Here is a 13,804-nt window from a genome sequence, read left to right as displayed (position 1 = left end):
AGAGCGACAAGCAGCGCAGCGGAAGCAAGCAGTGTTGACAGATCTGGCTAGATAAACGCCAGAACCAGCAGCAACGGAAACGGAACAAGCTGAATCATGGTTGGATTTCCTTTTCCGGACGGAACTATTTGTTTGCTAACTTTATGAAATTATTTTGTACTTAATATTTCAAAACTATTTTCAGAAAAGACTTTAAGAAAACGTGAAAGTAATAGCCTCGAAAAAGAACTAAACTATTGAATTTTGTTTCATTATATAAAAATATTAATATCATTAATATTTTTTTTTTGAAAACTTCACACTACCATATTAAAACAGTAAATAATAGTTGTAAGACTTATATAAATATACCCTTTTAAATAACGTACAATAATAAGACAGTAAATTCCTGTTTTAAAATTAAAATAAATTAACCATTTTAAATAAAAACTTCAAAGTAAAGTATTGAAACTGATTTATGTTTTAAGTATAATGGAAATAAAAGAGACTATTTAATAAATTAAACATTTTAACCTTTGAAAAAATAAACCATTTGAAATAAGAACTTTAAAGTACAGTATTGAAGCAGAATATTTATGTTTTAAGTATAATGAAAATAAAAGAGACTATCAAAAAATTAAAAATTTTAAAATGTAAACCATTTTAAATAAAAACCGCAAAGTAAAGTACTGAAGCAGAAAATGTATGTTTTAAATATAATATAAATAAAAGAAACTATTAAAACGAAGCAATATATTTCAATAAATTTCAGCTAAATTCTGCTGACATCACTGACTGTCAATGGCTTGGGGTGTACGAGAGTACGAGAGAGGTGCGAACTATATTGGTGACTGCTGGTGCCACTTGCCCTCCAATTCTGCTGCTGCTTCAACTCCTCCAACGCTTGCACCACCTCGTACACAAGCACACTTACATGCACATACTTCATACGCCGTGTTGTGCAACTCTGCCTGAAGCTGTCATCTGTAGTTCACCTTGGCAAATATGCGAGTGATGCACACACACACACACACACACACACCATCCCCATCCTTATACTTCTCTCCTTCCTTGGTCCATCGCGAACAGCTGTCAATGGTTGTTTACAGCTGGTTAGAAAAAGGAGGAGAGCACCGGGTTCAATGAACCCTTGCTGCAACTTTAAGTAAACATTATTATTTTCCTGTTCATCTCACATTTATATTTCGTCAAATATAGCAAAAAAAAATATATGTATAATTTATATATTTGTATAATTAAATGGATAAAATTTACATTTAAAAATACATGCCCTCCATGTAATCGTAACTCATTCCTGGTATATAATATACCTTTATTCTATTAAGCTAGTGAATGGGTTCCCCTTTTCAAATTGATGATATCGTGCGCGGTAAATGCAGCTCTACAAAATAATTGATGTTTGCGAAATTATACTGATCAAATGCTGTTCTAGATAATGGATGATTAAACCTAATGTCTGTCTAGTGGGGGAAGGAGAGGAAGGGGTCTTTGAGCCTATGATGGGTTCAGGGTGGGGGGATCGATTCCCACTGGAAATGGTTTATTGGTAATGGTAATGGTCTCAGTTTGATTCAGGTTGCGTGCCAGCTTGCGTGGCTATAATTAGCGACGCTTTTGGACGCGCTCAATGTACTTGGTCTTGTTCAGGGCTCGACTACCCGCATTTGGGTCCATCATACGATTCCAATCGGTCTGGCCCACCACGAAACCAATGGCGCGCATCTTCTCCTGCGACCGCTTCTCCTCGATGTCCGCCCAACGCACCTGAAATGTTAAATAAATATGTTTCATTGCTAAACTTTACTTAAAAGAAATAAACTTTTTAAATCTCATTTCATGAGATTCGAACAAATGGAATCCTTATAAGAAATGTAAATCAAGGGGAAAAGGCTGTTTCGATAAATATATCGCGATCAAAATCGTTTCAAAGATATCATATACTTTTATATATCCAAATTTTTGTATATCTAAATATTTTAAATATATTTTTAAAATATTTGTCTTCTTTTTTGATTACTTTTGTCCGATTAAATAAAGAAAATACCGATTTATTAAGCATATATCGAAATGGTAAAACATGTTTGTGCACATGGAATTTCGATATCGATATATTACCGATAAATGGATATTTTCTGCCCTTCCTATACGAGATCTCTGTCTCTTGGAAACAACTGAGATGGATATACATACACCTGGGCCAGGTAACTGGGCATCTCTTTCTTTTCCATGCCCAACATATACTTTAAAGTGTAAGCAAACCTTACACGCTTACTTACCCGCTTCTTGCCGTCACTGGTGGTTATGGGTGGCTGCCATTCATCCTCCAGTTGGAGATAATCGGCCATGCTGGCATGCTTTCGGTTCTGCATGAGACGCTTGGTGCCATCCAAGCGGGCTAAAAAAAAAGATAATAGATAATAATCAGAGATTGGGAGCTAGAGATCAGGAGTTTGCTATGTTGCGGACTTACCTAGATTGTCCTCAGTGTTGTCACATTCCCACTTGCTTTTCAGGAAGCCGCACTGCACCGCGCACGAAACGCAAGGATTTGTAAGCCGGGGTATTTAATTGAAATGCAATAAATGGGAGAATTTCAAGGGGAAATCTTTTAGAGGTGTATATTCCAATACCATTCATAATTGCCTTTATATCTCGAGCTTCTAAAGTCCATAGAACACACAAAGAAAATACAGTATCTAACGACTGACTGGATTGAATCGATTTAAGGTTAAGCACTCTTATACTTTAATTCTTAATATGTATGGATATATTTTATATAGTTTTTGGAATATGTGTAGATTATCTAACTAAATATAACTAGCTATGACTTGGAAAGTTCCTATTAAACTAAATAAAAATAATATATATGCTTGAAAATTACACTCTACAACATCTATCTTGTTCTAGTTCCAGGCCCGGTAAATTCAAGTATTTAACTTTAGCCACTAGTACTTTTACTATATAAAACATATATGCTGATCTAAAAACATTATCCCTGCACTAGAGTACTATAAAATTATAAATTTTAAAAGTAAATCCAATCAGTCGACTGCATTTTAAGGGGCTTACTTACATCGTTAGAGGCATCGGCATCGGCACTGTTGCTATCATCTGTCTCCTCGACAGTGGCAACATCGGAGACTGTGGCTCCTGTTCCTCCATCCGCGGTGGCATTATCGTCCTGCAATTGAGATGAAGCCGCCATAAATCAACAAAATTGTTCGCTTCAACAGCAGTGTGCAAATTAGTTGCCTTTACTAAGAGCGAGAAAGATCTTAATCGTAGGAGCGTAGAGAGTGATTCTTAGAGACTAAGAAGACTATAATGTTCATATATAAATATATTTTATATATAATATTTTGCTTGAAAATTTAAGATTTGAGAGAAAAACTTAGTCTAGGCCTTTGGTATGAATTTCTTTAATCTATTAAGATAATTTGGGACGCGTTCTGGTCAGATTCTTGGGTTTTTGTTTGTTCGTTGCTTTGTTTTGCTTAAACATTAGACATGACAAGAGTTTTCGGTGTTTAAGAGCACGGCCATCGGACTGACCAGCAAAAGGGAATTTTGACCCAACTGGCCAGACCAAAAGCCCCATGGCTCGTGCTCCACACAACCCGCACATCCCCTTGAATCGCATCGCATCGTTGCCGCCGTCGTCGCCTTAGTTCATAGTTACCGTTGCCATATTCTCAACATCTTCCATCTCGACCACGTTCTCCAGCAACGTGCTCACATCCAGCTTGATGTAGTGCAGCGGTGTTTCACACCAGTTGTCCAGCACGATTTGAATCTCACTCTCACTGCGCTTATGCGAATTTCGTCCCAGGCATGTTTCCAGGTCGCAGTGTAGATCCACAATGTAGGGCTAAAGAGAGCGAAAAGAAAATGTATGTATTCTATATTCCTATATATATTCAAAATAAAACCCACCACAAAGTTGGAGTCCTTGGCGTGACAATAGAACTCATTGAGTGTCCTCAGTGAGTTATTGTTACAGTCAACAATTATGAAATCGTATAGATTATCGCTAAGCGTCTTTTTGTAAGATTTAATTAGATATTGCATGTAGGTCTCTTCCATGGTGTCTTCGTACTCGTACAACAGCTCCTTTTTGGGAATCTACGGGCAGGAAATAATTTATAAATTAATAAATTAAATAATTATAAATATTGATAGTAAATCACCGTCTTGCCCGTCTTGGGACACTTCTCTGTGTAATCATTCTCAATGATAAAGTAATCATCAATGCTGAGAATACGCGGATTGGCACCGCCCATCTCTATCTCCTTGTCCTTGATCAGGCGCGCCACATGCGATTTACCGCATCCTGGTGGACCTCGAAGTATAATGCAAATACGTTTCGGACGGGTTAAACGGCCAGGTGGCAATAGCACCTCATCCACAGAGATCGTGTTGCGATTCTCATTCGTTGGTCCACAGCACATCTCTAGGTGTGGAGCCGCTGATGTCTGGGGTATATTTTGATTGGCCGTAGCTGCCGAGGGGAAAAGTGATTGCGGCGGCGGTGGTGAGTTTCGCATTGTATTCCATTTATTGTTCATCATAGACGGCGGCGATGGCACTGACTCTTCATCTCCATCTCCGCCGTTGCCATCAGCTGCGGTTAGATTACTAGAAATACAGGGGTTAGGACATTAATTGTGATGGGGTTGAGTCTTTGCAATGGCTACTTACTCTTCACCATCGGAAATATCCTCGAGATCATCATCGCCACATGGCGGACCATTGCCATCGTCTAAGTACTGTTGTTGCTCCAGCTGCTGCTGCAGTTTGTCATTCTCCTGATCCTGTTCGTTTTCCTGTATTTGCTGCTGGGGATTATTGTAATCGGTTTTACATTAATTTTTCCTTTTTTGGTTACCATTACTTACCTCATTTTTAGTATTCTCATCATTAGAAATCGATTCATGCTGACGATTTTGCTGAAACTTCAAGCGTTCTTCCCTAATTCGCTGCTTCATCTGTCTTTTATTTTTACGCTTGCTATTGAATCCTCCTCCTCGTCCTCCTCCGTCCTTTACTCCCATCGTTCCTCCTCCCATTCCTTGGATTCCTGTTCCCTTATCACCTCCTATGCCTGTTATTCCCATTCTGGGAGCGTGGCCATATTCAAAGGTCTGCATGGGTCGGAATTCGGGCATTCCCAGGGTAGGATCTGGACGGTTATGTATTGGACCCGGAGCAGGACCGAAACCGGGTTCAGGACCGAGACCGGAGCTGGAACCTGCACCGGGACCCAAACCAGAACCTATGCCATCTGCCGACTTGTGGCCATAGTCAATCACCTTGGCGGACGTCAATTGGCTTGCATTTGAATAATCAAAGACCTTCAGGGGACGGTAAACGGGATCAATGTGGCCGCCACTTCCGCCAGGATATGGTTTCTGTTGCTCCTCCAGCCTTTGATTTCATCGTGGATTTTTTTGTTTTTTTTTTTTTTGGATTTGATGATTGGGAGGTTGGTTTTAGGTTTGTGGTTAATGATTTGTAGCACATTTTGTATACAATTTATTCGATGATTGTTGGTTTTTTAATTATTACATTACATTTTGTTTTTGTTTTATTATTTTGATTTTGTTAGTTTTTATATATTTTTTGTTTTATTTATTTTAGTTTATTTATTATTTGGTATTTCGATTTTTGGGTTTCAACGTTTTTTTTTTTTCATATATATTTTTTTTAAACCAAAAGAAAAACACTTGAACTTTTACTTGGATTGAAATTTACTACAAAAATAATATTTGTTTTTTTGATGGGGAATAAGGCAGGGCGGTCATTAAACTAAAGTCCCAAAACAAACCTTTCTCATATACATATTTATTTAAATATACATATAAAATAGGTCCTAGACTTAGTATAAGGCCCACTGAATTATTTATAAATAGCAAGTTCCCACCCCATTCTAAGGAGTATTTATAGAAATTTATTTAATATTTAGATTTTGCATATTGAATATATTTAAACTGAAACTATTATGTATGAGATACTATAAATCCTCAAAACACTTTTTAAGCCAGCTTAAATTAATATTAATTAATTAAAAGATCATGTGAAAGTGCTGACTATTGTTTTCGGTGTTGATCATACGAAACCACGGAATCGGGTCGTGCATAAATGGTTTCCTCAACCAAAAAAGTTGCTTTAGATCTTGGTAATCCAAACAGACGGACAGAATATATATACATACTTAATAAGATCTGAGATACCTTCTCTTTTGAAACCTCTGGATACTGTGAAAATGGATATTGCGAGTATGGATACTTCAGAGTTTGTCAACGGAAATTGTACGGACGCGATACCTCAATATTTGCATGGGTTTGAATAATTAAATTCGGTTGATTTGAAAATAGATTTGTTATCGGACGGATGACCTGAATACATATCGATAAATTGCATCAGTCAGTTAGATAAATACCAATAAGATTTCTTGACTGACAACTTATAGATCTTTTTCATCATACAGTTTCCAATCAATAAACCTTATCAGTACTTATATTTAACTGACCAAAAACATACTTCTTACAAGTTCTTTGTTTTTCCCCATGAGTTTATTTAAATTGAATTCATAATTTTATTAGATTATTCTGTAATCGTACACCTATAATGGTGCCTCAAGAGTTAGCCATTAAATCAAAATTATATAATATATTGAACTTCAATTTTTCCAACGTTTAAATATTTATTTTTAAATCAATCAAGTGTGTTTCTTAAATTATACATATTTATAAATACAACACGAGCTAAAAGCTTGTACCATTCTTTGTTTCATTTAAAAACTAGAATATATATATAAATATATATATATATTAGAATATATATTAGCCATATTTACCGATCGGAAATATAAGTAGGAATAATGAACTGGATATTGGATTTGCAAAACAGACTGACATAGCGAGTTTATCGGACCATACATTAGTTCTCTTTGGGTTTCCTTCACATAATTCCCCCAATAATAGTGAGTTTGTTTTATCTTCCTTTATTAATATTCATTTAAGGGCATATATATGTAACATATACGACTTATAAATCTTTTGTTCTATATAAAAGAAGTACAGTATCCACTAAGACTGTAGAGTGTTAAATTGTGTAATGGATGTTGCATGTTGTTTGACTTTCAATAACAAACTCAAAGAAAAAAACGGAAAAGGGTGATCCATCCATTCTGATCTAAATTGTATTAAACATAATTAATAATGCTATTTAGCTTTCAATTTCGAGCAGCCAATTGGTGTCTGTACTTCATGTTATCGTTGGTTGACGTGGTGTGTGTGTTTAATGTGTGTGTGTTGTGTGTTGTTGTATCCTTAAATATACGTATTGTATGATAGTTCTTATTCTGACACAGCTGGATCTGGGCAATCTGTCAGATGATCTGATCTTTGGGAGCAAGGGATTACGTTCTGCGAAATTCCTCTCAACGTAATCTAGCTCCCATTCAGATCTCAAATCTCACAGACTCCAACAGACTGAAGAAATCAGATCTCAAATCTTGTGCTGCGACTGCTGATGCTGCTGGTTGAATCTACCGCCCCTGTTCTTTCTGCTCAGACAACACAGAGATACATATATGGTCCGAAATATATATATAAACATATGTATATATTTCGATTTTATGTTGATTTTTTCGTTAGGTTTTTTTGTTTTTTGTTTTTTTGTTTATCAGTATATTTTTTGCATAGAAGTAGAAGAGAAGAAGAGAAAATGGGGTTGGAATCGAAATTCCAGCATTAACGATTACTAGAAAAAACATCGCCTGCTCAAGTTAACTACATTAAAATTTGATGATTTTATATATACCAGATACAGAGAATTATAGAAAGAGAAAGAGATAAGGACAAAGAGAGAGAGTGTTTTGGGGTTTTGGGAAAGGGGGGATTATAATGAACGGAATATACACAGATTTTTCAAATTTTCACGGGGTTACTGGGTTTTAGTAAAAAAAAAAACACTACACAGACAAAATAATTTCAAATATCGAACGAAGCAAAGTTATTCAAACTAATTGTGGTTCATTATCAATGCTTTGCCTGCATTTTAATTAGCTCTCAATTGATTATATATTATCCAAATTATAACAATAATATTCCAACATTTCGGTTTTTATATCCCCCTCCCCCAAAAAAAAGTAGAATCTTCCCACAATAAATAGATACGCACTAGGAATGACAGAAAATATCCATTTATCAAGGCCGATATATAAAACGATATTTATTACATTTTGATACATGTAAGATAAATCTATTTTCCCTATTTGATACAGCAAAATGTGTCTACTAAACCTTTAAACTTTATTTAAACTATTAAACGTTGAAAATAAATTTAAGAAAATATTTAAATGTACTAATCTGTTATCGGTATATGTGCCATAAATCGATATTCTGTTTAATATATCGGACCATATAATCGGAAAAAAGTAAGTAACATTTTTCGATTATTTGTTGTTCAATATTTTAACCCTAAATGCAATATTTTAATTAATTTTAAATTTCTACATTTCTGATATCGAAGGATTTAATTTCTGTGCAATAACTCAATATTCTGCTTTATATATCGGACCAATTCAATCGGAATAATAACAAAAATAACTAAAAGTTCTAGGCTATTTTATCGATATATTTAAGTTTATTATAATTTTGATATGATAAGCGTGATATTTTTGTCGATTTATAAATCCCCAGTACGTGCATATATAAAACTATTAGCATTACATATAATTTATATATTTGTATATAGATAAATAACACTCAGAGAGGTTCGGAAAATGCAGTTGAATTGTTCAAAGTTAATTTGGATTTTAAATATCCAAGATATAAATCTTTAATCAATATTATGCAATCAGACGACAGAAGCAATGGCTTTCGGTAAATATTTAAATTTTGATGAGCAGGATAAAACGCTTTACGCTTCCCCCCTTTTCCCCTTTTTTCTGTTGATTATTTTATCTTTTATATAATTTATAATTTTTAACGTTTGACAAAAAGAAGTGTTAATGATTAAAATAAAGAGAACCAACAAATTATTACACATACCCGTCATTCCAGTTCTTTCGATTGTTGTTCGATCCCTGATTCCCACCGAAACTGTTGCGGTTCGGGAAGTTCCTCGGTCCCCTCGGCGGACCATCCTCGTCGTTGAAATTAGGTGGCGGTGGTCCACTCTGTCGCCGAAACGGATTATCACTGCTGCTGCCGCCATCTCCTCCATTGAATCCCCTCATAGGGGGTCCGTTGGGACCAGGGCCAAAGTTGGGTCCAGGTCCGCCTCCAAACGGCGGACCACCAAAGTCATCGCGTCTAGGTCCGAATGGAGCGCCGACAGGTCCTCGTGGTCCAAAGTTGCGTGGACCTCCGGGACCTCCGGGTCCAAAGTTCGGCCCAAAGTTGGGTCCGAAATTGGGTCGGTTGTGGCGGAAATTGGGTCCCGGGCCAAAGTGCGGTCCCGGCCCGGGGCCGGGGCCAGGGCCAGGGCCATTGGGTCCAAAGTTCGGTCCACCCGGTCCCATGCCGAAGGGAGGACGCGGTCCTGGTCCAAAGTTGCGACCACCAGGTCCAAAGCCACCATTGGGACCGCCTGGACCGCCGTGGCCATCATAATCAACAAAGTTGTTGCCTGGTCCCATGCTGGGTCCAAAACGGGGACCAGGACCAGGTCCTCCGCCTGGTGTATTGCCCGAACCTGGTCCAAAGCCAGGGTTTGGGCCTCCCTGTCTGTCATTCCTTTCATTGATATTAGGACTATTATTCGAGCCGCGCGAATCCGGCATTTTAGTGTCATTTCCGTTGTTGTTCTTCTTGCGCTGCCACTCGGCAAAGGACAGTGGACGCCCGTCCTCATCAGGCTCTGACTTTGATTGCTGTTGCTGCTGCTGTTGGTTCTCCACATCCTGGCGATCGCGCTGCTGCACATTGGCCACAGCCTGGGTAAGATTATTGAGAAATGCTGGATCTTTGAGGGCCTTGCTAAGGGACTCATTGCTCTGATTGGCTTTCGCTTCGGATTCGGTTGCTCCGGCCGCCGGCTGGTCACCATCATTATTGAACAACGAAGTTGAGTTCTTGGAGCTGCCGCCATCGTCCACCAAATCAAGGCCGGGGATGCCGTCACTCTTCTTGAAAATGCTGCCCATCGGTGTGTCAGATGTCGATGGTTTTTCATTGACAACATCGTCGTCGTCGTCATCGTCATCCAGGGAAATGGTATATATCGGTACAACCTCTTTGATTTGCTTTGCGGGTGTAACATCAGCGGTTCCACCTGCCTGGCGACGCTTGCCAAGATTGGTGGTTACGGGTGTAGGCGCCACTGGCGGAGCGGGAACTTGGGAAGCCACTGGCGGGGCGGCAGTAACATTTGAAGTCGCCAGAGTCGGAGGATTTGGAATCGAAGGAGCGGATTGATTCTTTTCCGGTGCAGGCTTGTCTTTTGACTCTGTCTCTGCGTTTAAGGACTTCGGGGGTAGTTCTTGTGGTCCACGGAAATCTGGTGGCGGCTTATCTTTTGAATCTGCCTGAAATGGCTTCAAAAGGGGTATACCCGGTGGCCCTTTATTACCTCGGAAATCAGGTGGTGGTGGTCCTCCTCCTCCAACTCTTTCAAAGTCACTGTTTGCATTGCTAAAACGGCTCGTGCGTCCGGAGCCAAAAGTGGACGGCGGCGGCGGTCCTTGTTCCTCCTTTGATTTCTGCTCTTCGGCACCGAGTCCTAGATCTGATCCTGTACTCTCTTGCTGCGGCGTACCCGAAGCGGATCCGCCCGATGTCGATCCTGTGGCTCCACCCTGCTGCAGTCGACGACGTCGCATCTGCTCCCTGCGCTCGGCAATGCGACGACGCTGCTTTTCGAATTCCTCCTCGTAGCGTCGATACTCATCACGATCCGGGTGATTGGCATTGGCGCGTTTCCAGTCCTCAAACTGCTTTTCCCACTGATCAAACAATCGATCAAAACTGGCCTCATCCAGATCGTTTTGCTGTGGTTGCTGGTTGCGATTTTGCGGGAATTGCTGTTGATTTGGACCTCCACGCTGGTTATAGTTACCACGATTCTGATGGTAATTTCCTGGTGGACCTCCGTCACCACCTCCTGGTCCACGCTCATCTGGATAACCCTGATTTTGATTCTGATTCTGGTTGCGATTATTGTTCTCCCAACGATTATTGTTGTTCGGACGACGATTGTTGGAGAAGCTATTGTTGTTGTTGCCAAAGTTATTATCCATTGAACCAGGTCCTACTCCTCCTCCTCCACGGCCACCAAAACTATCGCGATTACCGCCTCTTCCCTGATTACCAGCTCCATAGCCGCTCTGATCCTGGCTGTAATTATTTCCATAGCCGCCTGGATAGTTCCCTGGACGCGGCCCAAAATTGTTGCCGCTGTTGTTATTATTATTATTGTTACTGCCGCCTGATGGCAAAGAGTCTGAACCAAAATCGGTTTGAGAATTTTTGAAAAATGGATTTTGGTTGGGGTTTCCAGGCTTTGAATCTCCTCCTCCTCCTCCTCCTCCGATACCGCCATCGGGTCCCCAGTTTTTCCTGTTGTTTTGGTAATCATTCTGAAGTTTGCGTGATTCCTCCATTTCTTCTTGATCGTTGCTGTTCGGCCAGCGATTCTGACGCTGATTTTGATTAGAATTCTGATTAAGGTTCTTGTTCTGATTGTGGCCCTGCTGCTGTTCATTTATATTCGGTGGCGGTCCCTCCCAACGGCGGTCGTGATTCTGATTCTGATTCTCATTTGGATTGCCCCCCATCCATCGGTTCTGATCCCCGCCGCTGGATAAGTGCGGTGGCGGTCCATCCCAGCGCCGATCGTTGTTAGCAGCTGGAGGCGGAGGTCCGCTCCAGCGGTTATTCATATCATTCGGCGGTGGTGGGCCATCCCAGCGCCCTTGATTCGAGTTATTCGACGGTGGACCAGTTTCCCATGGTGGCCTATTATTGCCCCATTGCTTATCCATCGAGTTTTGTTGTTGCTGCTGTTGCTGCTGGTACTGGTGTTGAGGTGGTGGTCTCTGTAGAGAAGGCGGCGGCTGGTGAAGATTGGGAAAGCCCATCGGCTGGTCTGGCGGCTGTCCTGACTGACTGTAATTCATCTGATTGCCCCAATTCTGGGGGGGTGGTTGCTGCTGCTGCTGCGGCGGCGGCTGCTGGGACATCGGTGGATGCACCATTGGTGGTGGCCCTGACCATGCGCCCTGATTCATCTGATTGGGATTCTGCTGATTGTAACCGGCCTTTTGTGGGGGCGGCGGCGGTGGCTGGTTATACAATTGCGGCTGAGCCATGATCTTCCCAGGTATCGGCGGCGCACCAACAGGAGCGACCGGTGCCGGGGTAGCGGGCACAGTTTGGTAATAGGTCTGGGGCTGTGGATATGCCTGCGGACCCGGAGCAACCACCACAGGCGTGGGGGCGACCACAACTGGTGCCGCAACGGGAGCTACAACGGGAGCTGCAACGGGAGCTGCAACCTGGGCCACCTGAGCCGTTGGCGAGGTGGCACTGGCGGCCGCAGCAGCTGCCATTTCCCGCTTGTACTGTGAATGGTAATTGAATTTGGGTTAATGGGGCATTTCACGCGGGGATTAGGGGATTAAATCACTAACCTGCTCGCCGTATTGGGCATGCCACTTGGCGTATTCCGCCTGGTAGGTCTGCCACTGGTGCCAGTGGTGCTGCAGCGCATACTGCTGTTCCGGCGTCATTGCGGCATATTGGGCTGCTGTGTATTGCTCGTAGGGGTTGCCCGCACCGCCCGCTGCCGCCAAACCGCTGCTGTAAGGGTTGACAGCAGCTGCCGCAGCCACGGTGGCCGGGGGAGCGGCGATGGCGGCAGCAAGCGCTGATGTCGCATCGCCGGCAACGGTGGGTGCTCCCGCGGCCCCAGCGCTCGTATCGGAGGCCGGCGGCGGCGGTGGCGGTGCATCGGGCAGCGGTGGCGGCTGGGACGGCTGCGGCGGCACAGCAGCCATCATCGGCACCCCGCTGGCGGTGGCCGCCTGCCATTGGTTCCACATTTTTCGCGGTTGGTTTCTCGGCGGATTCTCAACTACCTTGCAGGGTGAATCGTCGGACGATTTCCCAAATTTCCGGCGAAACACTCACCTAAATTGTGCACTTATCACAAAATCACAGTTCACAAAATCTGGGCGAGATGAAAAAATAAATTTGCTTTTGACATTACTGGCAGAGGTGGGAAACCAGCGATATCAAAAATCGCCAGTATTGTGGCCACGCACTATCGATATATCGATATAGGCAAAATAATTGCAAAAATTAATGGTTGACTTCAGCAGAGCAACATGATCACTAATCAGTGATACATTTCTATCGATAGTTCTGCTGATCACTGATCATAATGAAAGATTTCATTCATCATGGTCGGCAAACGCGATACTCATGGACTATATCGATGGCTCAAATATCGATAAAGAAAACTAAACCAGGAAAATAAGCTAATAATTTGTTATATTTTATTATTTTATGAGGCGTCTGGTCAAAAACTTCTGCTTGGATAATTAAATGAATGTTTTATTTTATTTAATAAAACGGATTTCTTCATGAGATTCACTATACAAGTGTACGACCAAATATTTGTAATATATATAAATTGAACGCTATAGGTTTCGTCCAAATATCGTTTCGGACTTCTGCTCTCAATTTATTTTAAATATTTTTTTTATATTAACTATTATGTTGATATTGTAAATCTAAATGAGATACAACTTCGTACGTTAACTTTTCGCAATACTTATGGACTATATCAATGGCTG

The 13,804-nt window shown here is 41.1% G+C and overlaps 1 protein-coding gene across 4 annotated transcripts; it reads right to left on the bottom strand.

The window, feature by feature from the left end:
- Positions 1 to 1,157: 1,157 nt before the first annotated feature.
- On the bottom strand, positions 1,158 to 13,246 carry ZAP3 (protein). 4 transcript variants are annotated; one of them, XM_020950241.2, is made up of 11 exons: positions 12,638 to 13,243; positions 9,057 to 12,568; positions 4,896 to 5,424; positions 4,699 to 4,835; positions 4,188 to 4,635; positions 3,934 to 4,122; positions 3,680 to 3,868; positions 3,074 to 3,181; positions 2,471 to 2,522; positions 2,277 to 2,395; positions 1,158 to 1,764 (listed from the first exon to the last, which is right to left on the bottom strand). In XM_020950241.2, exons 1-11 carry the CDS (start codon positions 13,046 to 13,048, stop codon positions 1,603 to 1,605), a joined length of 5,856 nt encoding a protein of 1,951 aa, XP_020805900.2. In that variant the 5' UTR covers positions 13,049 to 13,243; the 3' UTR covers positions 1,158 to 1,602. The 4 variants fall into 4 exon arrangements, 3 of the variants coding, with proteins under 3 accessions (XP_020805900.2, XP_086694310.1, XP_086694311.1); XM_086838184.1 differs by having other exon boundaries at positions 4,699 to 4,832; XR_015272858.1 differs by lacking the exons at positions 3,680 to 3,868; positions 3,934 to 4,122; positions 4,188 to 4,635; positions 4,699 to 4,835; positions 4,896 to 5,424.
- Positions 13,247 to 13,804: the final 558 nt, after the last annotated feature.

The sequence above is a fragment of the Drosophila serrata genome, unplaced genomic scaffold (assembly GCF_035046125.1).
Source record: "Drosophila serrata isolate PLE 108 unplaced genomic scaffold, ASM3504612v1 contig_347, whole genome shotgun sequence".
Lineage (NCBI taxonomy): Eukaryota > Metazoa > Arthropoda > Insecta > Diptera > Drosophilidae > Drosophila > Drosophila serrata.
The sequence above is the reverse complement of the archived record's forward strand: the minus strand, read 5'-3'. Positions and strand labels throughout refer to the sequence as shown.